Consider the following 27,760-nt stretch of genomic DNA (forward strand, 5'->3'; position numbering starts at 1 on the left):
TAAGTTAAAGCTATTGGAAAATTGTGTTTTAGTTTAATATACAACTCATAATTTAGAGCCATTGAAGAGGCATCTACATCATATGCATGGACAAATGTATAAAGCCTTGGTTGCGAGATGTCCACTCTTTTTACAACAAATATTTAATATGAACATAAAAATAGGCTTTTATAACAACCTCTATTGAGAGTACTCCCCTTGTCATGCATTGAACAATCGCTTTACCTTCACAATTCCTTGTCGACATATTGGGCACACTTTAGCTTCATTGGCCTCTATCCTGTAAAGCAAAATGGCAATGTTATGAAAAATATAAGTATTTGAAAGGAAAGAACAACGTGAAATTTCATTGAATTGAGAGAAGTTAGTGTTAAAAGTGAAACTTCATTGCTTCCACCGTGATTTTATAATTTGGGTAGAAAAGATGTCTAAATAGTATATATTTATAATTTGGGAAGAAGAGATGTCTTAATAATATATATTTCTTGTTATCTTGTTAAATTATTATATAATAGAACTGGGATTTTATAATTTGGGTAGAAGAGATGTCTAAATAGTATATATTATAATTTGGGAAGAAGAGATGTCTTAATAATATATATTTATTATTTTGTTAAATTATTATTATATAGATATATGATTAAAATATATATGATAAATGATGATATTGTTATTTGAATGCATATTTTGATATCCTCTGATATTTAATAGATTTATATAATATATAAATATTAATTATGTTGAGATACACTTTTTAGTTTTAGTATCACATATATTTTTATGGAGATATGGTATATATAGATAATACTAATAAAATGAAATGTACAAAAAAATTATACTCAATATTTTATTTTCTTAAAAGAAAAAATACAAAATAAATAAATCAATGAAATAAATTAGCATAGATTCATCTTAAGCTCTATTTTTTCAAGTATGGAGCAGGACTTATCTATCGAGATGCAAATCTCAAAATTTGGCATCTTTAAAGACTTTAAATACATTGAAGATGCACCTTAAAAGATTTGACATCACTTAATAAATTTGGGGTTCATATGGATCTATGCTAGTAAGAAACAATATCCTATTGCAATATCTGTGTATCATTGCAAGAATTATAGACTAGGATTGATCCATTTTAACCTTGGACATTCACAATGATAAAATAAACTTAGATGCATACATCTATGTGCTCAGAAGCTCTAAGGGAAAGATGGATATATGTTAGTTAATTTTCTTGTGCTAGTTTTTTTAAATAAATAAGTATTAGAGGGATGCCAATTTTTTTTACCATATCCACCTACATGGAAATAACCTTGTTTTCCTCAATGTTGATAAAATTTAAGGGTTACATATCCAATAAAGTCACCTTAGTGAGATAGGTTAGAAACTAGGTTCTTTTATCACTATTAGCTTTTAGGTTTTTGGACAAATATCACCTCTCAAACTCTAAGTAAGAAAGGTGAATCCCATTGTAATTGCATAAAGTATTTTCATGATATATGACTGCAATATTGTGCTTATTTGACTAACCCTATCTAGGGTCTTGGCATTTTAAATGTGTTTATTTCATTTTGTAATATGATATCAATGCGGGCGTTACACTATAAGATCTCAACAGAGATCAAGTTGTGAGAGGAAAATAGTGGGTTCAAAGGAAGACCCACCATTGGCATAGAAGTGAGTTATAATGCATAAGAAGTCACATTCTATGTGAATCATCTTTCTTCCTAAAACATAAATGGAACTACATTTGTCATTTAAGACAAATGCAAGTTGATATATAAGATAAATTGAAGATGCCATATGATCACTAGAAGATTCCACACTTGTCAGCCACCAAGGGTGTTATCATACCTTCACAAATCCCATGAACTATGAGCATATAGAAGTTTTGTTAAAGACATCTATTTTTCTCATTTTCCAAATCATTTTTTTAAGTAAAGGACCAACTAATAGACCACATCCATCCTATCCATTGTACGTTAGTTCGCCACTGTTAGCGATTTTTGTTGAAGAAAGATTAGACAACATTCATGAAGATATTTCTCTTCTAAAATACAAATATTTTTAGTACGTTTTGAATGTGCTTTAAACACAATTTAAACATGGAATCTTCTAAAAATAGAAACATCTTTAGAAAAATTCAACGGTTAGGATTTCCATAACTAAAAAGTCAAAATCCAAATGTAATTGATGCACAAAAAGATGTGGGGAATGATAGAAGGACTAAGCAATCACCTACATTTCCAAATAAATTAACAAGGTGGCAAAAAAAAGATGATAAGGCCAAAGTTATTATTGTCCTTACTCTCTTAGACTCTGAGTTACATCATGTAGATCTAGAAAAAAATATCAAAGGAAAGCTGATATAATTTGGAAAAGTTGTTTTGGAGCAAATGTAATGAATACAAAGTTTTCTCTAAAACTACAATTATTCAGATTCAATATGTTTATCAAATCCATTATGTCTGGCGACCTAATCAATCTTTGATCTTTTATCGAACAACTAGATGAAGAAAAAGCTACAACATAGTAAGAAGATTCCAAATCCATTATGTCAAAGTGGTTGCTTCTCAATCCAACAATGCCATTTATACTCCTAGTCCAGTTTCTCCACACACTCTAGAAAGCATGATCTCATCTCTCATGGCTAAAGAAAATAGAGCAATTATAGGAGATTTAGAAGGAGATTCTCAACTGGAGACAACACTATACTCAAAGAAAAGGATGGGAAAGATAATGCAAGATAACAATGAGATTGAATGTTATTACTATGGAAAAAGAAGTCATAGAATCAAAGGAAAGCTTAAAGAATTAACCAATGTACTCATTGTTGGAGATCCATTAGACACAAACAATGGTGACCCTACTAATGAACTAGCATTTTTCACATTTTAAAAGGCCCACACTTTCAAGATAGGACATGATGAAGGGGAGGGTAGACAATTGTTCAAAGCTCAAGATACTTGTGGATTAAAGAAACTATATCTCATCAGGATTATGAAACATGCATGTGGGGATTGTTGTTCTATAATTCATGGGAGATTTGAAATTTGGAAGTTTAGTATCATACAATTTACGAGGGTTAAGAGAATTTTCATGTGAAAATTATGTCCAATGATACTAGGAACTTGGATTACAATTGTGAGACTCCACCTTTTAAAGAAATAGAGAGCAACATGAGCAGTCTGGCTAGTTCAAGAATTGTTTTCAAAGAAGAAGCATCAGAATGCTTCATTTTATTGTTTTAGATTTCAAAACGAGTTTGCAATCAAAATTCATTTCATTTTTAGTGATTTTCATTTTCAATTTTGTAAGCCTTAAGAGAGGGTGTTAGATTATAAGGCTTACATGTGTAATAAATTCACGTTGGTGATTTAGGGTAAAAGAAAAGCTTTCTAGCTATTATTAGCTTTTAGGATTTTGGTAAAATATCACCTCTTAAGTTCTATATAAGAGAGTGAATCACATTGTAATGGTCTCAAGTATTTTGCATAATCTAAGGTTGTGCTAATATGCTTGGTTATATGACTAACCTTATCTAGGGTTTTAACATTTAGTTATCTAACTCCCTTCATAATAAATGCAATGATACAAAACTTGGAATTTAAACAGCATAGTTCACAAATAAAGCATGTTTGTAATCAAGTAGACGTACCTTTGAGCACAAGTATAACATGTTGCACAATGTCCACATGGAATGAAAAAGCAATTTCGTGGTTCATCATAACAAATAATGCAGATTTTTCCATCGTATAAATCCTCTGTAGAAGAACTTAAACCTGATTCTTGGTCTTGCTCAAGTGTTCCATAAGTAGAGGATTGACTTCTTGATTCTTTGGGAAGTAATAAAGGTGCCCTTTCAGATTCTTGAACAATTTCTGTTTCTGCTGTTTCTGATACTGGTTGATCTAAATGCCCCATAACTTTAAAAATACAATATACTACAAGAACAACAACACCTAACAAACATATAACATAAAAAATAAGTATCTTAAAAAAAATGAATATGCTATACAATCTTATCTTAAAAAGCCATATAAAGATACTTTTAAAGAACACTCTCATAACTACCATTTTGAAAAATATAATGTAAGATGAACCTTCAATTTCATATTCTGATCTTACCTAAGATCAGAATATATGTCAGCAAACGAGCCCCATAAGAAAGTTCAACGTACCACACGTTCATTCCATCCTACAATTTCAATAACATGGTTAAATGTATTTTTATGAAATATTTTAACAATACTTATTTTTGAGCTCTAACAAAATATATAAAAATATAATTGATGGCTGGTATAGAGAAATCACAAATGCTATCAAGTGGAAATACGATAGCGGGGGAAGACTCAAGTGCAATGACCTATGATGGCATCACACTTAAATAAGAAGATATTCATTTTTTTCAATCAAACAATAAAATCAATAAATTTATTCAATTTTATTAAATAAGAAAACATTCATTTTATATAATTAGGTTTGATTGTTTACTTATTAAGGAATGGTGATATATTTTTATTAAATTTCGATGTATATTAAAATATGAAGTAGAAGATTGATTTTCATCTAAATTTTATACTTAAATAAATTTATTGTTAAATAAATGGAAAATATATAAAAACCATGTTTCATTATGATATAAATGTATTTATCATGTATTTTTAGTTTATTTTATAATAAATTTATTACCATTATCAATCTTGTTTCACTTTTTCTTTTTAAACATGTTTTTCATATATTTAAGTTCATCTCACAAGAAGTTTATTAAAATATCAATTTCTATTGATTAAAGTAGTTGGTCAGTATTGTCTTTAACAATTTTATTAAACAAGAGATTGAAATGTTTGATTTACTCAAATTTGATTAATACAACCTTAAAGATTAATGGAGAAACACTTAATGAGTTGGAAAGTTTGAGTAGAGATACAAAATAGGAGAGACACTTTTAGAGATAGATCTTAGAACACAATCAAAGATAACAAATCTTCACTACTACGCAATCAACAATTTTATTTAGGGGCTTAAAACACAATAAAGAAGCCTTTTCCATGCAAGTGTTCGGTTCATGTGTTCATAGATTTATAATTTCCTATATGAACACTAAAACATTACATTCTTTGTTGTATTTATTCATCCATTAAGGGTTTCTATATGGTAAAGGCAGAGTTACTTGTTTACAACGGAGTTAAATAAATTTCCATATATGTCTCCTTCATTTACACACTTAGTATTCAACAACAAATGAATTGAATAAGTGTTGGTTTGGTCATTAACACCAGAAGTGACATTAGAAAAATAATATTTCCACTAAAATTTTATTTTCATCAATTGTTTAGAGGCATAACTTCAACAATGTACGAATCATATTGGTATTAATTCAATTTGTTTCTTGAACATGTATGGTAAATAATTGTAGTGATTATGAGAAGAGTGGTGAGACTAGTGTTTTGGAGTTGGCCAAGACCCGCAAGTCATCCAAGTTTTTGCAAGTCCATTATGAAATAAATAATAAGTGAAAAATCAAGTTGAAACTCGCCAAAACTTTCCACACTCAGCTATGACTTCTTAGAATCTCAATAACCTATAAAGACTTACCTAGAACTTGCCCAATAAGTAGAAGAGGGCCCCACATGGAATTGACTTGGAGAAAAAAACTAAAATGTGATTTTCAAAGAGAAAAAAAAAAGTGAGAACACATTTACTAAAACCCTAAAGGTGTATAACTCAAAACAAATTTCATTTCCATAGCTTCCCTCTTTAATCCCCACATTTTGTAATATGTAATTAAGACTAACAATGTTGGATAACCAACATGAATACTTGATAGACTTCTTGTGATGTAAAGATTTATTTCAATTTTATGATATGTGAAAAAGCTAAATGAGAGAGTAGCCAATACATAGATCCCAATGCTTAAAGGTAAAGCTATAAGGGAGAATCTGGGAGGTCTTCCTCTCTAACTAAATTTGCTAATTAGATCATTGATATGGAAACAATATTACCAAACTTCCCCTAGGTGTATGAGCCACATAACACTCTAAAGGTTTATGTTTTGTCCATGTGACCCAAAGAGGAAACCTAGAATTAGCATGCTAGGAATGTGTGAGGGGAAGGGGGGCCAGAGGAGCAAAACAAAAGGAGAGTCATATTAAGAGTAGGAGAAAAAGAACACCGGACAGAGAAACCCAAGATTGTAAACAGAGAGTGACTTTGAACAACAAAAACAAAAGAAGATAGAATCCTTTAAATCATAGAAAACAAGTGTGTGAATTGAATTCCAGTCAAATCTGAAACGGATTGAGGAATTAATGAAGAAACGTTCAGCCTAAGTAAAAGGGCCAGGAAGAAGTTCTGAGTGATTGTTTAATCTAGCATAGGGAAAAGGAGAAGCATTGAAGGACTAGACATCTAGTGAAGGGATCTCTTTTTCTTGCTGAGCATGTCTGGATTGGCCATACCCTATTGTGTTATTAAGCCCTGGTTCAATGGTTGAAGAGTAGAATCCTAAATTATGGTATATGAAGGAGAATGGAATTCATAAATTCTACCTTGGGTTGAAGTTTTTTGAATCCCTGAGTGAAGCTTTCCCTTAAGGCATCATATCTGACTCGAAGGTGGCCAGCTAAAAGAAAGACTATAATGTATCTGTGCCTATGGTTGGGTGGAGTGGCTCTCCCTTCCTCAATTTTAAGCAACTCTTGATATCAATTTATATGTGTATACATATTACTTTGTTAATGAAATTGTATTGTTATCAATAACGTATATAATGACAAATTGGAGGGCATGGTTTGAACGTGCTTAGTCATTAGTTGTAAACCTTCTTAATAAGAAATGTGGTATGTAGAAGTGACCTTAACAATATATTACCCATTGTAATTACAAGTCAAATGGTTATATGGAGTGTAAATGTAGAAGATTATTAGTCAGTGGCTTTCCCTATAGTTTTGTTGGTGTTGTATAGATATTGATACACTAGCATTGGGGATAGGCTAGCATTAGTAATAGGAAACAAGGATGTATTCTCGAATAGGAGTGAGAAGATTTTCATCCTTGTTGGGGGGGAGTTGTGGAAATGGCCTTTGACCATCTCTTTCTTTTATTTCTCTTGGTGAGAATGTTTGTTTAAGGGTAGAGTCTAATAACCTCTAAGGGATGAAGATGACTTCTAGGTGTTAGAAGTTTTCTAGGCAATTTAATGCCTTATTTCTATCCATTTCAGTCCTTAGGATAAACCTAAGAATCTCTTTCAGAAGATTTGGAAATTCAGGGATGTTCCTTTGAATTTTGGGGATTGCCTATCAAAACCTAACTAAGGTTCAGTCCCTATCAAGAAGGCGCGAGGCTAACAGAATATGTAAATCTATGGGATAATGAGTCAATTATCAAGTTACTAGGCCTTGGAGTATCGAGTTATTGAGCCAAGGTATCAGGCATTTCCACATGCAGTAGTTACAAAATTCCCTCAACATCGACAAGCCTAGCCTATCAACAAGTAATAAGAACTTTCCCAATAGCTAACGACCCATTAACATGGAGCAAGATATTGGACTATCAGGGTATCAAGAGTTCAATTTTAGGTAAACCATCAGTGCAAACCTCTTCATACTGATAGATCCTAATAATTGTCTAATATCTGATGAAGAAATTCTCTTCATATGCCTATGTGGTGTTAATGTTGGGAATCATGATTGTCGTTAGACCAAAACCCGTAGGTATTAGTCAACGATCTCGTTGCCAGAGATAAGGATCCACGAGAGGCGGTTAGTCCATGTCACAAAACACACGGGGAGCGTTGGTTTATCCAATGTCCAACAATATCCCCCCAATGTGAGCCGGGTGTGTATCGAACTCATGACCTACGCTCTGATACCACTTGTTGGGAATCACGATTGTCGTTAGACCAAAACCTGCAGGTATTAGTCAACGATCACATCGCTAGAGATAAGGATCCACAAGAGGCGGTTAGTCCATGTCACAAAACACACGGGGAGCATTGTTTTATCCAATGTCCAACAATTAATCCATGTTATTGGGCTTCCAGGAGGTCAAACCCCAAGTATCAGGAGATCTATTTAGTCTCCACCAACATAGGCCCTCGATGTTAATGGAGCTCGATAATGTTGTCAAGTAACATGAAGTCCTTACATCAACTGTGCTTTGTTAGTGGAAGTGTTGGGATTTTGGGGATTATAGCTCTTAGCTTCAACCCCTAATCATATGGTCCAACAAAGGGGGGTCGTGACCAAGAGCTTAACTGGAAGGGGCCTATGCCCTGAGAGGACAAGATATTGGGTTGTTGGGGTTTAAAGTGTTGAGAGATTGGGCATCGGGGCATTGAGCAATTCATGGAGAGTTTATCAACATGAACCCTCAATATTAATAGACCCTGAGAAGTCTATGACCTATTGGAGAAGTGGTTACCTGTCAACTAATGACGTGTACCAACTTATCAGTTATCAAGGTGTCGAGTGTCATGTATTAGGATTTTGGGAACTCCGTTATCATACTATTCTCTTGACACTATCAAAACACATAAGGACCTTGACATGGACTAGGGCTACGAAATGTTAGCCACGTGGTGTGGATGTGGAGATGACATGGAGATGATGTGTTGACATGACATTCCTACTTGACTAGATGACATGAATGGATGACAAGGATCATAGTGCAGAATGGAATTGTGGTCATGGCTAGGTTTCAAGCAATGCAGAGATGACATGGACCACAAAACATCAAGCATTGATTGATCAGATATCGAGTATCAAGATATAAGACTATCAAATGTCTAGATGCTAGGAAGTTGGATGCGAGTGACTCCTTTAGTTTTGCTCAAGGGTTAGGTGGTCCAATGACACGGCTATTAACTTATCGACGTGTTGGGTGTCATACATTGAGACAAACAAGAGTGAGGTTTGTTTTACATCTTGGGGGTCAAATGCCCAGTAACCTAATAGATAAAAATGATAAATGATGGGAAGTCAATATTTTTCAATTGATGATCCAGTATCAGGTTGGGTAGAAATGAGATAGGTGAATTTAACTAGTGAAGGCCTTGCACAGGGGCTAATATTTGATATGCTTGCCAATGGTTTATGCTAGTAGATGTGGACCAATGAGGTGGTGCCATGTGGTAGTAAAAAGGTGTTGATGTGGCCCTTGAGGGTTAAAATATTTAAGTGTGCATAATTTCTTACCTAGAGCTCAGTTTTTAGTGAATTGAATATAATTAGAAAGCTCTCAACAAGAAGAAGATGATGGTGATCTCGAAAATGAGTTTTGAGGTGATTGCAGGAAGAGGAATTTTGATAACCCCACTTCCTTAAGGTGACCAAGGAGGTTGGGTCTGGATACCTTACAACCTTAATCAACTATTAAGGAGTTAGGTATGTGACAGTTTCACTATTGTAGTATAGATTTTATAGATGGGGTGATTTTATTATTATTATTAGAAAAATTATAGTATTATGAGTGTTTTGTTATTTATAGAATTTCATCAAGTTTTGTCAAGTAATCAAATTGTTTTGTGTTACCCCCCTTGAAAATGAATATTTCATTTAACATTTTCATCAGCCCTTCTTCTCTTACCAAGCACAGAAGAAGACCCTCGGAGTTCAATAGAAACTATAACCTAATGGAGCATTTTTTGAAACTTCATTTATTAATGATATGAGCAGGAAAGGAGACCTAGAATATGAATTCTCTAGCTTACTTGGGCTCTAATGCATGTGATGATGTAAAATTATATTTGTGAGCATCAAAGGTTCAATGCCCACGTCAAGGACATAGTTAAATTATGTCGAAGACCGGAAGAAACCATAAGGGGAAGAATTTCCACCCATTTTGGAGGCATATTTCACCTTTTGAGGTATTTGGGGGTGAGAATACATTGTTTGATACCTTATATAGATATTTGGAGGTAAGCTCTTCAAATTAGGAACTACAATGAGGCATTATGGACCCTTATGCATGCATTCAAATGAAAAATGAGAAAAACATCCTACACGAAGTAATCCCATAGGATGATATGTCAGAAAAGAAAAGATTAGAAATTGTTTCATGGTCCAGGAAGGTCACTTAAAGAGGAGTGCTCCACTCTAATGGTAAAAAGAGGGGTATTTTGGTTACTTAAGATGGGCATTTCACATGGTTTGAGCTATAATTCACAAATTTGAAGATAACTTAAAGAAGAAATTAACACAGGTCAACTTGTGGTGGAGCCAAACCTTAAAAAAACACACTCTAAAGAGGAGAAACCTACTTCTAGGGTTTTAGCTCTAATTTAATATTATTTAATTTAATTGTGTAATGATATGGAAGGTATAAATATGGGAGAGGGCATTTGCGAAAGGCATAGTTGAAGTTGCAAAAGATACCCTCCAAGATTTGATGAAGATCTATCGGGAAGGAGAAGTTAAGAGGCATTTCAATGTGAGGTTCTTCATCTTTCTTTTGTATTATTCGATCAATTTGATGGATGGAAATTACTACCATAGATCTACTAGAATAAGCTTTATAGAAGGGCCATCTTGGCTTCAATAAGATGATGTTAGGGTTGAGACGAAACCCTCCCTTGGTGTTGTTGCAATCATCGTGTCCATTGCATAATATATGTCACTATAATATCTCACTTAGAACCATTCACTCTAATATGAGGGTTTCCCTAACTAGGGTTGAACGTTAAATGTGGCATGTTTAGACCCTCTTGATCTTGGTGAAATTGCACATGAAGAATGATGTATTGTTGGTAGTTCATTCCATAATGAGGGCTCACTACTTTTTTCTACTTCATTTATGATTTCATATGGGTTGTCCTTTAACTATACATGGTTATGTGTTATTACTTGTTGACTTTCCACTTGTTCTTAGAAGTATCTTTCGAAGAGCCTTCTTTAATTTCCTATATATTGAAGTAAATCCATCTGGCTGGTTAGATCATGTTTATACTATCCTAGCTACAATTCCTCTATACAAGTTTGAACCCTCTTGATTATTAATCTTAACTCCACTGCCCATTAGATGGGCACTAGTCTTGGCGATCCACTATCCTTCTATTTCTAAAGTATACCATAAACACCTTCTCTATGGATTCCGTCCTTATACCTGTTAGCTCTGCTATACAACAATGATTTTCTAAGGTCAGAGACAAGCTTGCTCTGTTTGGTTGTGCGCAGAAGGATTCCGCATCGGTCACTATCTCCTTTCTACCCCTATCCCGCTTATCCTCCTTCGGCTCTGTTTCCTCTATTTTTCCTATAAACTCTGCAAAATCGCCCTTTCAAACCTTAAGCCTTGGGCTCTTAACCCATGAACCCACGCCCATACGACCTTTTATAAGTCATGTCTATAACATCGCTGATGGCCGATTACTGATTGCCCCTAGTGGATGCGATATGATTATAAACTGTTGTTAATGACTCCATCAGGTCCATAGCTCCATCGCAATCGACACTTTCATGTGCAAGACTTCTCGGCTTGCGATCTGCGATGGATGCGATGACAGGTTAAGTCATATTGTAATGTAGCATCGGGTCTGGGCTTTAATCGCTATCGCATATGTATAAAGGCCCAAACCTCTTGACTTCCGCCGATGCGATATTGCTATCGCTCCTCTGCCATCCAATCAGTCCCGACAAGATCCAACGGCCCACGCCCATTTCGCTCTCATATCTCCCGATATCTCCTGCAAACCAATCTCCGCCTTCCATTCGTTAAATCCAACAACATTCACTCCTCCCACTATTGCAAACTAACCGAGTGATAACGCGCAATCAAAGCGGTTTCTGCCCTGTCCCATCCGCCATGCATCGCCCGGTGATTGTGATCGCTCGCCCTTGTACGATTACCGCCGTGGGCCCTAAAGCAGTGCGATTCATACCGTTTACCACCCATTCGCTCATCCCCGCTCGTTATCTCCCGTGCCCCTTATTCCCCCGATGGCCGTCGGATCTAACCACCCGATATCTGACTGCTCACGTTTGTCTACTCCCGTTTCCACCCGATTCTTCTCCCGTTTCCGCCCGATTATACTCCCGCTTCTGCTCGATTCTTCTCGCCAACATATCTCTGCCCTCCTTTCACTTGATCCAATGGCTATTTTTGTTCCGCCATGTAGTCAAATCGTCCATAGCCTATCCCGTGGCCAGTATCCAGCACTCAGCATAATAGATCCTTAGCAATCACATTTAACATGAAGAATGGTCGAGAAGGAAAGGACCAACCTCGTGCAGATCACAGCATTTACCAGTTATGGAACTTCTTCCATATTACACTCCACCTTCTCAAGAAGGACAACAGAGTATCAGAAAAGATAAAATTCATTCATTGAAGCAAGCAGATTACAGCAGGGACTCTTTCAGACAGTTAAGCAATTGGTGGTCAATTATGACCCCCCCACACCTAGAGTAGCAGAGCATTTTTTTAATGAAAACTCTATATATACCCAAAAAAAAGATGTAATCAAGGTTGATGGTTGTTGTTTTGATGTAAGGTTCAACTTCTGGAGACTGTAACTACTTTGATACTTGCAGCGTCTGGTCTTCATTTTCAGCTAATACAAGCTTCTTTTGTTGTTAATTGCCCACTTTCCACTTCTATTCTATTCTAGGCTGTGCCTGTTATGCAGTTTTCATGTACTCTTGATGTTTAGCATTAGAGGAGCTATCATCCTACCTCTGTGTTGAAGTCTAGTATGTATCATTGAATGTGTTATGTAGGTTTATGTTAACTTAGTGCCAGAGAGCTGTCATCCTGTCTGCGCATTAGGAAATAGATTTGCAGACCTTTTTACTGGTTGTAGCCGGGCATCACATTGTCTTGTGCATCTGCTGGTGTGGTCAGTATTCTCCATATTCACCAAATCCTTAAACTGTGAGTAATTGGTGGTCTAAAGCCTTGTAGTCTGGGGGTTTTCACCCATGTCTTGAGTTAAGCATAGTAGAAGTGGTTATCTGGCTTGAACAAGCATCATTCTTTCCATTCATCCATTTCCAACATTTTGTTGAGTTTGTAATGTTCCCGAGCATCTCTGAGATACAACCTAGGAGAGTTTCTTGGGGTGATAACATTAATTGGCGCCGTTTCCAGGGAAAGGAGATTGAAGCTCAGCTTCCCTGGGAGACGATACAGTTCCCGCTTTGATGATAGACAAAGTTTGGACACATTTCTGGTTTTAATCATCTATCTGGCGACTCCACTGGAGGAAGACCAACCTTTGGCGACTCCACATTATAGTCCTAGCTCAGTTTGTGAGACATACTCGAAAAAATCCTCAGAAATCACCAGTTGTCCCAGTGCCTGACCCTAAGAAGATTGTTAAGATGAAGAAAACTTCACAGAAAGGAGCATCAGGATCAAGTAAGCCCAAGAAATCTTATGTATCTCTGCAAGAGAAGGTTATAGTTGAGAATATACAATTTGAAGATATAGAGCCTAGTACTGCTAGAGAAGAATCGGCTTCAGAGATTCATAAAGCTCCTTGTCTATTTAGTTCCCATTTGGATCTTAGTCCAAAGATAGCATCCCATACAGTCCATAACATCCCTTTGTCTCTGTCATCCATTTCATTGTTCCATACTGCTCAATCTACCAGTATCCTTTCACCTACCCCAATCATGGCAGGACAGCAAGCACCCACAAAGATAGAAAGAATTATTGCTGCTAGATATGGACCTTTGGTCTTGCCTGTTTCTTTGAATCCCATGCCTGCGGGAGAATATCAGAAATATATGCCTAAGTTTACTGGTACAGAGGGAGTAACAGTAGAAGAACATCTTGAGTCTTTTTATAGTTATGCTGATAACTTAGACATCAGTGAAAATGATGTGTGGATGAGAGTTTTTGTCCAGAGCCTTGATGGAGAGGCTAGAAAGTGGTTCAGAGAATTGACCCCTAGGTCTATTGCTGACATTGAAGCTTTAGATGATGCATTTTTGAAGCAATGGGGAGATAAGAAGGACCTGCTATATTATCATACTGAGTTTGGTAACCTGAAGAGGGAAAATGGGGAATCATTGCCTGATTTTAATAAGAGATTTAATCGTATGTATAATAAGATACCTACTGAAGTAAAGCCTACCCCCACCTCTGCCAAACTCACTTATGCCAATGCTTTTGACTCTGATTTCTGCCTATTATTAAGAGAAAGAAGATGTGCTACTCTGGAAGATATGCAAGATGCAGCCCTAGAAGTAGAAGCTAATATTATGGCTGTAGAAAAGCTCAAAAGTCATGCTGACAGAAGGAGGCAGAGAGGTGAGGCTTCTTCTTCCTCTGCTTCATCTTCCGAGCCCAAATTGGATAAAATGACTAGAATGATTGAGTCATTGGCTGCTGAAATATCTAAGCTGAAGGTCGAGCAGAACTCTGGGAAGGCTAGGCTTCCAAACACATTTGTTCCAAGAAATTCAAATCCGTTCAGAAGAGAAAATGAATAGTCGCAAATCATTCAGAGCGGTAAAGAAGTTAACGAAGATCAAAGAGTTAAAGCTCCTTTCCAGAATGTAGTCATGGAGGAGAAACAGTTTGAAGATGAGGATGAAATTCATTGCATGGAAGATAAAGACAGTGTTGCCTTTTTGACATTAGCTGCATATGAAGAATCATTGCTACAGGACCAAGACAGTCAAAGGTGGGACAGAGAGGTTGTGCTACAAACTAAGGAACAACAAAGATACAAGCTGAGGTCAAAAGCAATCAATGATAAGGAGAATCCTGCCCAAAAGGTTGTTGTCCCAACAGAATCACAGAGTACCAAACAGAAAAGACCAGTGGCTGATCCAGTCATCCTCAAAGCACCAGCTCAAGAGGTAAGAGGTCTTGACAAGTCCCCTTCTCCTTTCAGCTTTGAGTCAGAAGTCCAAAAGTTAAAAATATCTGTGCCTCTGGTAGAGTTGGTAAAGAGTGAAGTGTTCAGAAAACCTATCCTTGAAGCTCTTGAGCTGAGATCCACACAAACCTCCACTGACTCTGTCAATTTGCAAGATGATAGGCCTGCAGTTGTGCTAAGTCCAATGACTGAACCTGCTAATGATAATTCTCCATCATTTTATGTCTCCTTGACCATCCATGACAAAATCCTCCACAACTGCCTACTAGACACCGGGGCCAGCCACAATCTGATGCCTAAAGCTGTCATGGAAGAGTTAGGCCTTGACATCACCAGACCATATCATGATTTATTCTCATTTGATTCAAGAAAGGTGAAATGTCTGGGGTTGATTAAAGATTTAGCCATTACCCTAACTCAGTTGCCCATGAAAAGTATGATGATGGATATTGTGGTAGCAGATGTCCCTCCCAAGTTTGGCATGTTGTTGTCCAGAGGGTGGATTAAGAGACTAGGTGGGACATTGCAGAATGATTTATCTTATGCCACTGTCCCGGTTTTTGGAGGAGAAAGCAGGAGATTGTACAGAGAAGCACAGTTGGCATATATCATTAGTGATGAAAAGAATCCTTCTAATAATCCTATTTATGTTGTGGACACCGATTTTGGAGAATGTATTCTCCAAATGGAAGAATCTCAGAAGGCCTCAATGCAGATCAGGAAACCAATAGTTCAGGCCAAGAAAGAGCAAGGAAGTCAGGTTTGGGAGATGTTCTTTGATGGAGCATGTTCCAAGGACACTGCAGGAGCAGGGGTGGTGCTGGTATCTCCATAGCAAAAAAGCACACATCTGTATTTTAAGTTGGTCTTTCAAGTCACCAACAATATAGCGGAGTATGAGGCTCTGATATTGGGCCTTAACGCAGCTAAAGACAGAGGAGTCAGAAGCATAAAAGTGTTTGGAGATGCTGATTTGATCATTCAGCAAATAAACAGAACATTTCAAGCAAAGCACCCAAGGTTGAAAGCATACAGAGATGAGGAATGGAAACTCAAAGATTCTTTTGATAATTTATGTATTTCATATATCCCTAGAGCCAAAAATCAGCTTGTTGATTCCCTTGTTGTGTCTGCTAGCATGTTTATCCCTCCCATGCCTCCCAGACTAGTTTATGAAGTCCAAATGAAATATAGACCATCCTTTCCTGATAATTTCCACCATTAGAAAGTCTTCGAGGATGATCATGAAGTGAATAGCTTCCTGCAAGTCATTGATGAATTTTCTGAAATGCAAATTGACCAAGAGAATGAAGCTTTATAAGAAGACCCCCAATCCCAGCGTAGAAACAAAATTGGCAAAGATAGTATTGTCCAACTTCCCAACAATCATATACCAAAGGGTTTAATTCCTCTAGAAAGACTGTTTGACCAAAATGACGTACCCTATAAAGCTGCCCAAAAAAAAGATCAATCAACAGTCTGTAAGCATGATATAGGGAGTCCAGGTCAGCCTAGATACATAACTCTTTCTTCTCATCTATCTGTTGACCAAAATACTGAATACTCTAAATTAATGAAGAAATTTGCTGATGTCTTCGCCTGGGAATATAGTGACCTGAAAACATATGATAAAAAGATCATCCAGCATAAAATCCCTTTAGAGAAAGACACCATACCTTTCAAACAGAAGTTGAGACCAATAAATCCTATGCTCCTCCCTCCGATTGAAAAAGAAATTAAAAAGTTGTTGGCTGCCAAGATCATAGTCCCTCTCAGATATTCAAAATGGGTAGCCAATTTGGTTGTGGTGAGGAAGAAAAGTGGAGAAATCAGACTCTGTGTTGATTTCAGAAACTTAAACAAATGCTCTAAGAAAGATAACTACCCTCTACCCAAGATGGAGCATTTGCTGCAAAAAGTCTCAGGAGCCAAAGTGATGTCTTTGCTGGATGGATTTTTAGGATTTAATCAGGTTGCTGTACATCCAGATGATCAATAGAAGACTGCATTCACCACTCCTTGGGGCACGTTTATGTATTCCAAAATGCCTTTTGGGTTAATGAATGTTGGAGCCACCTTTCAGAGAGCTATGGATATAGCATTTGTGGGAGAGAAGGATAAATTTGTCCTTATCTACCTTGATGATATAATAGTATACTCCAGCGGCCATCAAAACCATTGGCAACATTTGAGAAAAGTGTTCCTAAAATGCAGAAGGTTTGGGATTTCAGTCAATCCTAAAAAGTCACAATTTGCTTTAGAAGAAGGCAAGCTATTAGGACATGTTGTTTCTGCTGTAGGTGTTCGAATTGACCCAGAAAGAGTAAAAGCAATACAGACCTTGTCTGTCCTAAGATCAAAGAAGGACATCCAATTTTTTTTGGGCAAGATTAATTTTGTGAGGAGGTTTATACCAAATTTTGCAGAACTGGTGAAGCATATTACCTCCATGTTGAAGAAGGGGTCGGAAATCAAATGGACTGATGCAACCAAAAAATCCTTTGATTCCATTAAAAAAGCTATTATGGAGACTCCCACTTTAATCAGTGCTGATTACAGCAAGGAGTTCCATATATTTTCTTTTGCCTCTAATGACACCCTTGCAGCAGTCTTATTGCAATCAGATGAAGAAGGCTCAGAGCATCCGGTAGCATTTTTCAGCAAAACCTTAAGGGATGCTGAACTGAGGTATGATATCATTGAGAAACAAGCATATGCTCTTATCAAATCTTTGAAAGCTTTCAGGATTTATATTCTGCATTCCAAGATAATTGCATATGTACCCTCTGCTGCAATAAAAGATGTCTTAACACAGCCTGATGCTGATGGAAGAAGGGCTAAATGGATTGCAAAGTTAATTGAATTTAATATAGAACTGAAGCCCACCAAGCTTGTCAGAGGTCAGGGTCTTGCCAGGCTATTAGCTGAAGAAAATTGCAGAACATTGGACATAAATCTCATAAGCACAGATGCAGAAAAGGGTCAAACAGAAGAAGAGGAAGCAGCTGAACCAGAGAGAAAGCAGTCGGTGGCAGAAAATCTAGCCTCTTGTGATTGGTACTCTACAATAGCTAAATTCTTGCTGAAACTAGAAATCCCTCCAGGCTTAAGCACAAGTCAAGCTAGAACTATTAAGCTTATGGTAGCTAAATATTGCATTAATGAAAATCGACTTTATTGGAGGGATCCATCTAGAATGCTTTTGAGGTGTCTGGGCAAAGAATAGTCAAGGGAAGTTATGCAGCAGTTTCATTCCAGCATGTGTGGAGGACACCATTATTGGAAAACTACAGCCCACAAGATCCTCAGAGCTGGGTACTATTGGCCCACCTTATTTTCTAGTGTCTTTTCATTTTTTAAATCTTGTGACAGGTGCCAAAGATTTGAAGGGAAATAGCAGTTGAGGTCCCTGCCCTTAAAACCAATACATCCAAAAGGACCTTTTCAACAGTGGGGCTTGGATTTCATTGGAGAAATCAATCCACACTCCAATGGCCAACACAGATGGATCCTAGTAGCCACTGATTACTTCACTAAGTAGATTGAAGCAATCCTGACCAGAAAGGCTAATCATAATGTGGTCATGAAGTTTTTGACAGAGCATATCATTACCAGATTTGGTTGTCCACACAAATTAGTCACAGATAATGCATCAACCTTTAGGGAAAAAGAATTGGTGGATATGTGCGATTCAATGGGCATTAAATTGGTTCCTTCCACTCCTCAAGGCAATGGTCTAGCAGAATCTTCAAATAAAAGTCTCATAAAGATAATTAAAAAGCTGTTGGAAGACAACAAAAAAAATTGGGATTCTAAGCTCAAGTATGCACTGTGGGCTGACAGAGTGACCATTAAGAAATCCACAGGGAATTCTCCATTCAGGCTGGTATATGGCACTGAGGTTGTGTTCCCAATTCAGTTGACTCTCCCTGTGGCAAAGTTCCTGCAACAAGAACAGAATGAGGAAGAAGACATGGCAAAAAGGATCACTGATTTAGCAGAGGTACACCAAATCAGAGAACAGCTGGTTGAAAAGTCTGCAGCACACCAGAAAAAGATCAAGGAAGCTTTTGACAGAAAGACAAAATCAGATAATTTTTAGGTTGGAGACTTGATTCTGAAGTGGGATGCACTAAAAGAAAAGAAAGGAAACCATGGGAAGTTTGATGCTTTCTGGATAGGGCCTTTTATCATTTTTTAGATTCAAGGGAACAATACCTTCATGTTGAAAAGCATGGAAGGAGAAGCAGTTTTTGATGGCCCAATTAATGGGAGTTTTCTGAAAATTTATGTGATTTAAGGTCTTTTGGCCTTAAAGTTGTAAATATTTTATTTTATCAGTTTTAGTGTAGGATCAGTCAGACTCCATGCCCAATGGAACACCAGAAATTTTGCTAATTTGTTTTTCATAAAAAAGGCAATGATCTGTAGGTTCTTGAGACCTCACAGGGAGGATCTCATCCCCAGAAGGAGCCAGTGTTAGCTCTGCTATACAACAATGATTTTCTAAGGTCAGAGACAGGCTTGCTCTATTTGGTTGTGCGCAGAAGGATTCCGCATCGGTCACTATCTCCTTTCTACCCCTATCCCGCTTATCCTCCTTCGGCTCTACTTCCTCTGTTTTTCCTATAAACTTTGCAAAATCGCCCTTTCAAAACTTAAGCCCCGGGCTCTTAACCCATGAACCCGCGCCCATACGACCTTCCACCGCAATCACAATCGCAATCGCAGCTTTCAGGAGGTCTTTTATAAGTCATGTATATAACATCGCTAATGGCCGATTACCGATTGCCCCTAGTGGATGCGATATGATTATAAACTGTTGTTAATGACTCCGTCGGGTACATAACTCCATCACAGTCAGCACTTTCATGTGGCAAGACTTCTCGGCTTGCGATCCGCGATGGATGCGATGACCAGTTAAGTCATATTGTAATGTAGCATCGAGTCCGAGCTTTAATCCCTACCGCAAATCGCATATGTATAAAGGCCCAAACCTCTTGACTTCCGCCAATGTGATATTGCGATCGCTCCTCCGCCGTCCGATCAGTCCCGAGAAGATCCAACGGCCCACGCCCATTTCGCTCTCATATCTCCCGATATCTCCTGCAAACCAATCTCCGCCTTCCATTCGTTTAATCCAATGGCATTCGCTCCTCCCGCTATCGCAAACTAACCGATTGATAACGCGCAATCAAAGTGGTTTCTGCCCTGTCCCATCCACCACGCGTCACCCGGTGATTGTGATCGCTCGCCCTTGTACGATTACCACCGTGGGCTCTAAGGAGGTGCAATTCATACCATTTACCACCCATTCGCCCGTCCCCGCTCGTTATCTCCCGTGCCCCTTATTCCCCTGATGGCCGTCGGATCTAACCACCCGAGATCTGACGGCTCATGTTTGTCTACTCCCGTTTCCGCCCGATTCTACTCCCGCTTCCGCTCAATTCTTCTCGCCAACATATCTTTGCTCTCCATTCACTTGATCCAACGGATGTTTTTGTTTCGCCATGTAGTCAGCTCGTCCATAGCCTGTCCCGTGGCCAGTATCCAACACTCGGCGTAATATATCTTCAACAACCACATTTAACATGAAGAATGGCCGAGAAGGAAAGGACCAGCCTCATGCAGATCACAACATTTACTAGTTATGGAACTTCTTCCATATTACACTCCACCTTCTCAAGAAGGACAACAGAGTATCAGAAAATATCAGATTCATTCATTGAAGCAAGCAGATTGCAGCAGGGACTCTTTCAGACAGTTAAAGTGGTTGGTTGTCAATTATGACCCCTCCACGCCTAGAGTAGCAGAGCATTTTTGTAATGAAAACTCTATATATACCCAGAAAACAGATGTAATCAAGGTTGATGGTTGTTGTTTTGATGTAAGGTTCAACTTATGGAGACTATAACTACTTTGATACTTGCAGCGTCTGGTCTTCATTTTCAGCTAATACAATATTCTTTTGCTGTTAATTGCCCACTTTCCACTTCTATTCTATTCTAGGTTGTGCCCGTTATGCAATTTTCATGTACTCTTGATGTTTAGCATTAGAGGAGTTGTCATCCTACCTCTGTGTTGAAGTCTAGTATGTATCATTGAATGTGTTATGCAAGTTTCTGTTAACTTAGTGCCAGAGAGTTGTCATCATGTCTGCGCATTAGTGAATAGATTTGCAAACCTTTTTACTGGTTGCAGCCAGCCATCACATGGTCTTGTGCATCTGCTGGTGTGGTCAGTATTCTCCATATTCACCAAATCCTTAAACTGTGAGTAATTGATGGTCTAAAGCCTTGTAGTCTGGGGGTGTTCACCCATGTTTGGAGTTAAGCATAGTAGAAGTGGTTATCTGGCTTGAACAAGCATCATTCCTTCCATTCATCCATTTCCAACATTTTGTTGAGTTTGCAATGTTCCTGAGCATCTCCGAGATACAACCTAGGAGAGTTTCTTGGGGTGATAACAATACCAATGGAGAGTTGACTTAAAACAAGAAGAAGAGTTGTTGTGGTGAATTGACAACCACAATAAGTGCCTCTAGGGTTGCACATTGTTCAAGGACTTGAATATATTTTAGTGTAGGTCTAGAAGGTAATAGAGTCTCGAAATTGTTTCAAGTCTAAGTCTCACAACCATGTGTGAGACGTTGTTGTCAAGAATAAAGAGTAGTGGAAAACCACATATAATGGCATTTTCACTTGAAGAAAAAAGCTCAAGAGACTCAAAATCCAAATCACTTGGTTGGAGCATAACATTGCAACACTAAGATGGTGTTACACACTCATGAAAATGAAGTTACAAGGAGGAAACAAAATGATCAAAGACTTTAAGTATGAAAATTGAAGTTGTTTTCCCCAAGGACATTGGAGGTAAGAACCTTTAGATTCTAATAATAGTAGCCCTTTTCTTTCATATTCTAATTCTTAATTCAAAATGGAAAAAAAAAATAGAAACACCCTCCTATGATGGACAAATAGATGCCAAAAAACTCAATAGTTAGCTAAATCAACTAGAAGTATGTTTCATCTTTCATAATATAAGAGAGGATCAACAATTTTTTTTCTTGTATAAATATGTCTAGACATGCTTTGATTTGGTGGGATAATTATGTCTTTGTGTTTGGGAAAGAATCCCATGATGACTAAATGGGAACACTTCAAGGAATTTATTGCATGACAATTCTATCTATAGTCTATGAAAATAATCAACTCACGAGATGGCAAAGTTATCCACAAGAAGAAGGATGGAGTGGTTAAGGTTACATGTAGAAGAATGTCATCATGTTGAATCTCTCACTAGAGCAACATGGGGTAGTAGTGAAGTACCTTGGAGGTCTATGCAGACACATTTAAAGGTAGTTGTAGCTTTTCAACGTTAGAAGCATACACAAAGCAAGAAAGAAAGCTCTTTGTATCGAGTGGGGAATGAAAAGGGGGAAGCGAAACAATCAAGAAGGTGGCATCTGAAAATAAAATCAAGAAATTTGAAGCCACAATCCCAAAGGGTTTCCCAAGAAGCATTGCAAATATTGTGATATGAATGGACATAGAAAGAAAGGTGTTATAAGCTTCATTTGGGAATTTGTTTGTAATCATACAAGTCAAAAAAAGGAGCAATGACAACTACCAAGATGGAAGGTCAAGAGATAGAAGATGGGTTTGATGTGGACAAGAACCTTATTTGTGTTACACTACAAGAGCTAAGGGCAAGTGGAAAAAGGAATGCAATCTTCTAGTTCAAGGTTCAAGTGCAAAACAAGAAGATTAATGTTCTTTTTGATAGTGGTTCTCTATCCAATCTACTTTTTGTAGCTTTACATGATCAACTTGAATTGAAAACATATGAATGCACACAAACATGTCCATTCACTCTTCGATGAGACATTTAGCTCATGATAAACCTAAAAGAATAGACTTCAAATTATAAGTTATTGATATATTTAATATACAAGTTATTGGATATACTCTTTGATTATGATGACAACTAGTTGATTTAATCTTAAGCCTAACTCAAATCTGAGATAGAAGATGAGTTTGATATGGACAACAACCTTATTTGTGCTATACTACAAGAGCTAAGGGCAAGTGGAAAGACAAATGCACTCTTCTAATTCAAGGTTCAAGTGCAAACCAAGAAGGTTTTTGCTCTTTTTTAATTATAGTAGTTCTCAATCCAATCTACTTTTTGTATCTTTACTTAATGAACTTGAATTGGAAACATGTGAATGCACACAACCATGCCCATTCACTCTTCAATGAGACATTTAGCTCATGACAAAACTAAAATAATAGATTTCAAAATATAAGTTATTAGTATATACAAGTTATTGGATATAATCTTTGATTATAATGAGAACTAATTGATTTAAACCTAAGCCTAGCTCAAATTTGATAAATTACTTTTCTTTAACTAACAAATAGTAATATTAATTAATTGATTTTTGGCCATCATTGCTGCGTTATGAAGTATTATGTAAAATATATTCCGATCAAAAAAATATTTACTGCTAGGCTGTTCTGCCTGCTCTAATAAACCAGTGAGATAAAAGAGTGGGTGTGAAGTGTTAAAAGGGGGCATACCGTTGAATTGCCTCCAGTGGCAAGAACCGCATATTTATTGCCCGTGATGAATAGTTTTACTGCACACAACCCTTTCCTCACTGAACACTGGTAATTGGCCCTGTCTGTGCTATATAGTTTCGAAGTAAAATTCAATGTCATCACCACCTGCATAATAACGATACAATCCCGTTATTGCAACTATTAATAAAGTGTAGTGGTATATCCTGAGTAAAATTCTTGATAACGATACAATCCCGTTATTGCAACTATTAATACAGTACAGTGGTATATCCTGAGTAGATTTTTTGATAAAAAGTACTTCTAGGGTCATTTTTATTTGGCAAATGTTTTCAAAAAATTGAATAGAAATTTTGTAAAACATTACAGTTTTATCATAAAATTCATCAAAGTTCATTTTAAAATGATACAGATGATTAAATTTCTAAGTAAAATTACCCCTGCTTCAATTTAAAATAAGTCAGATCATGAAATTTTGAAAGAAAAATTACCCATTTCTAAGTGAAATTACCCTTGATTCAATTTGAAGTAAGTCAGATCATAAAATTTTGAAAGAAAAATTACCCATGAGATAATTTTAAGTACTGCTTACACAAAGCTAAAGCAAACAATAAATGCCATCTCTGCTTATATATACACACATTCGGATCGGACATGTTTGAAATCAAACGCAACATTCACATTTATTAGGATGATTTTGGATCTGTAATGTTCACCAAAATTCTAAACCAAACAAAAATCTTAAACCATAGGTTCACAGTAAGCCAAAGGTTAAGTAGGCACCTCAACGGTGCGCTGATTGAAGTTCCCCACAGCGAAGTAATAATCCGCATCTTCATTTACCCTGTATTCTGTCTCTGCCTCTCCAGAACCTGCAAGCCCCCAATCATGTTTTCGAACTCGTTACCCCTTTTTCATCCTTATGAACCCATATTAAGGAATGAACTCTGGGCTTGTCATTCATACCGTGCATTGTTAGCCTGATTTCGCCCAGGTGAGGATTTGATGGACTGTGGATCCACTCGTCCAAGCTCTCCCGTCCTGCACACTCCAAACCAGAATCTATGAAAAACATTTGTCCAGACAATATACAAGGAAACCATGTCAACTCTCTACTTTTTGTCACTGAGGAGAGGTTGCAAATCTTCTCCTCTATTATCTTTATCATCAGCAAAGACTATTAGACTGCAATTCTGAATGTAAGTATGATGTTACAACCATGAACTAATAGTTACTAAAGGTGAATCAAATTAATTATAAATTTGAATCTAGGAAAATATTAAGATACTGCTCACCTTGAGATTACACAGTATAGGTGGCTCAATGTCAAACAGATAAATAAATAATGGTATGACATTATTTTGTAGGTGGGTAAATCATTTGATAGCATTTTATGGGTGAGTAGATCATTCTTTCATTTAACATTGGAAACCCTCAATCTGGATTGGAAAAAAATGCCAAAGCTATTTTAGAAAAATCTTTTCACTGATGGAACTACTCTAAGAATCAAGACTTTTAAAATGAAAACATGACTGATGGTAACATCAAATTGGGATTAGTAAAATGAAAACATGACTGATGACAACATCAAATAGGGAACTAATCCCAATTTGGGAATATGTGATCGAAAAAGTGAATACCTTTCAGTATAACTACTAAAACATCCTGAAATCCGTTACTTTTAACCTGACAATGCAACATCACTTTAGAGTTGTGGTTCAACCAAACTGAAAATTTCTGCCAACACCAAACATGCAGCAAAGTCAGTGGATAACAAAACATGAATTTCTATGGCATTCTCTGGGTTTCCTGAACAAAAGACCATTGCTATAAAACTAAAATCCAATTCATTTTTTCATCAAACCTACCTGATGATATTGTGGATCGACAAGCAGACTATGCACCGTGCTCCAGTTCCGATCTACACCGAGGTTTGGCCTAGTGGAGAAACCATACAGCATAGGACCGGCTGTATTATGTGGCCCCTCATCTTTAACCTGTTAGTTGCAATCCATATGAACAAGAATTCGAACGGTCGCCATAAGCTGGAAAAAACTGAGCAGCTGGGGAAAGCACCCATACCTTGATTTCCTTGACAAAAATGGGGCTGGCTTCGAGATAATGGGAATAATTTGGCCCAAGCACTAGGTGTGTGGTACCATACAGTCCAAGGCTCAATGTCATTGAAACTGGAAAATCCAGGTACTAGCTAGTTAGAACCAGAACATGTCAATCCTTGAAGCTTATAAGAAATCACATACAACTCTGACAAAGGTAAGGTGTTCAACACACCAGAGATGGGGTTGGGGTTAATGAAATTAAGCAAAGTAACTTCAGTGTGGGAGATCATTCATTTACATGTGAATATGCGGGTTTAATCGAAGTGTTAGATGGGGCATTGAACATGTGAATATGGATACCTACAACCAATTTTAAATATAAGTCTTTTATCGACATGTTAGAACTACATTCTATATGACTCAAAAAACACATAATTATGGGTAAAATTACTGTACACATTGAATATGGATACTAACACAAAAACTTTTCAATATGAATAAGTAAATTGAATATAGACCTTGAAACATATACATATAATCCCAAAGGATGTCCCAACTGGATCAAGTTTTTCTGAATATCCATTTTTCGTGTAACATTTTTGATACTTTTATTTTGTGTTGGACACAATTCCAGAAAGGAATAGATATTTCAACAGGGGGAACACACAGATAAAACCTATTCAAACACTAATCGGAAGACTTATTCAAAAACCCCAAATACCTAATTCTAAACCTCTCGCATTGCCGCCGCTTGAAAAGAAAGGTTGGTTATCACTGGTTGTATGGAGGAAAGGACCTTACCAATTAAAATATCCCATTACCAGAGTTATTGGGGAAAATACAGGAATAGGGCGCCTTAAATGGAAGGGAATAACCTGAACTCCTGCCTTCTGATTTAAGAATTGAGAAGGCATTTCTGTAGAGTCGGTGGTGGGGAAAGAAAGAAAGAAACCCTAATGATTGCTATGGTGATGAGACAATGAGAGAGCACTTCTCTAATCGATAAGGTAGGGAAGAGACTGGGGTTCACCAGGATGATAAACAATCTCCTCCAGGGGCTAGCTCTCCATCTGGATAGGTATCTGCCTCTGTTACTGGTGAGAATCGGTCCCATTTTTATTATATTAAAAAGACCTGTCAATCTTTGTATGCTAAAGCAATTTAATATTACCTATTTAATGAACACATCATTATACAGAGGCAATTAATCCAGATTATTGGACTTGAATTCTTAAATTGGAATACACTAAAGATGTCAATATAATAGAAATGGAGATGATCTCCTGAGAATAAAAGTACTTTACCGCAGGGGCTGAGTAGGGAGCGCTTTCAAATTATGCGTTGAATATGATATCCAGAATAAACCTCTTTGAATATGGCATTTCAGGTAAATTCATGTTACCTCAAGTCTGTTATGCAGCTGGGAGGTTGGAGGATACATCTTTAAAATTCATTGGAGTTAAGATCCCGTTCACTGGAATTAGAGACATACGATCTCTAGCTCTTTAGCTCCTCTGGATATAAGTTTAGATGAATCTATGCTACCTTATGTACATAACAATCTATAACCTTCTTAAAGTTTAAGATCCTACGGATTTGAATCGGAGATAGAAGCTCCCTCTAGCTTCTCAGTGCCTCTGGACATGAGTTTAAATGAATCTGTGCTACCTTATGTACATAACAATCTATAACTCTCTTGAAGCTTAAATTGCAGAGAGGAAAAAGGTCCAAATTGCAGAGAGGGGAAAGGTTTACATGTCAAAGATTATGTTACCTTATGTACATAACAAGCTATAACTTTCTTTAGAAAAATACAACAAAACAGAGCAAAGTTTAAATTGCAGAGAGGGGAAAGGTTTACATGCCAAAAATCCAGAACGTAATAGGAATTATCATGCAAGCCCAGCATTCCTCTCTGGTCTCTGCTTCATGCCGAGCGCCTGGGGAGGCATAGTAATAAGGTGTTCCAACTCCGACTCCATACATACCCCTGGGCATGATGAATATTTTGCTGCTGTCGAATAAATTCCACAGTCGGTGCCTGCAAAACTGCGAGGAATGAAACAACGATTAACCATAACATTTACTCCATTCCCGCATATCTGAGATATATATGCAGCTATCATGACAATCGGGGACCTGTGATGGTTTAATCGTGAAGAGATATTCAGTAACAATGGGCTTGCAGCTGAGATCATCTGAGGAGAAACTAATGCTATACATGTAACAGAAACGTTTGTTTCAACTACCACTCTGCACTATCCATCCAACAGTCAACTATTGAGGAA

The 27,760-nt window shown here is 37.1% G+C and overlaps 1 protein-coding gene across 2 annotated transcripts; it reads right to left on the reverse strand.

Moving 5' to 3' along the window:
- Positions 1-27,717, reverse strand: LOC149138166 (E3 ubiquitin-protein ligase APD2-like). Of its 2 annotated transcripts, none has more exons than XM_089447926.1 (10): positions 27,338-27,717; positions 25,495-25,601; positions 25,281-25,409; positions 25,053-25,149; positions 24,379-24,453; positions 24,196-24,284; positions 23,413-23,559; positions 4,129-4,198; positions 3,659-3,962; positions 1-280 (listed from the first exon to the last, which is right to left on the reverse strand). In XM_089447926.1, the coding sequence occupies exons 1-10, from the start codon at positions 27,468-27,470 to the stop codon at positions 202-204; spliced, it is 1,230 nt and encodes a 409-aa protein (XP_089304052.1). In that variant the 5' UTR covers positions 27,471-27,717; the 3' UTR covers positions 1-201. The 2 variants fall into 2 exon arrangements, with proteins under 2 accessions (XP_089304052.1, XP_089304053.1); XM_089447927.1 differs by having other exon boundaries at positions 27,334-27,470.
- Between the last annotated feature and the right edge of the window lie 43 nt (positions 27,718-27,760).

This window comes from Pinus tabuliformis, chromosome X (genome assembly GCF_031772625.1).
Source record: "Pinus tabuliformis cultivar Carrire ecotype Pingquan chromosome X, CPIR1, whole genome shotgun sequence".
NCBI lineage: Eukaryota > Viridiplantae > Streptophyta > Pinopsida > Pinales > Pinaceae > Pinus > Pinus tabuliformis.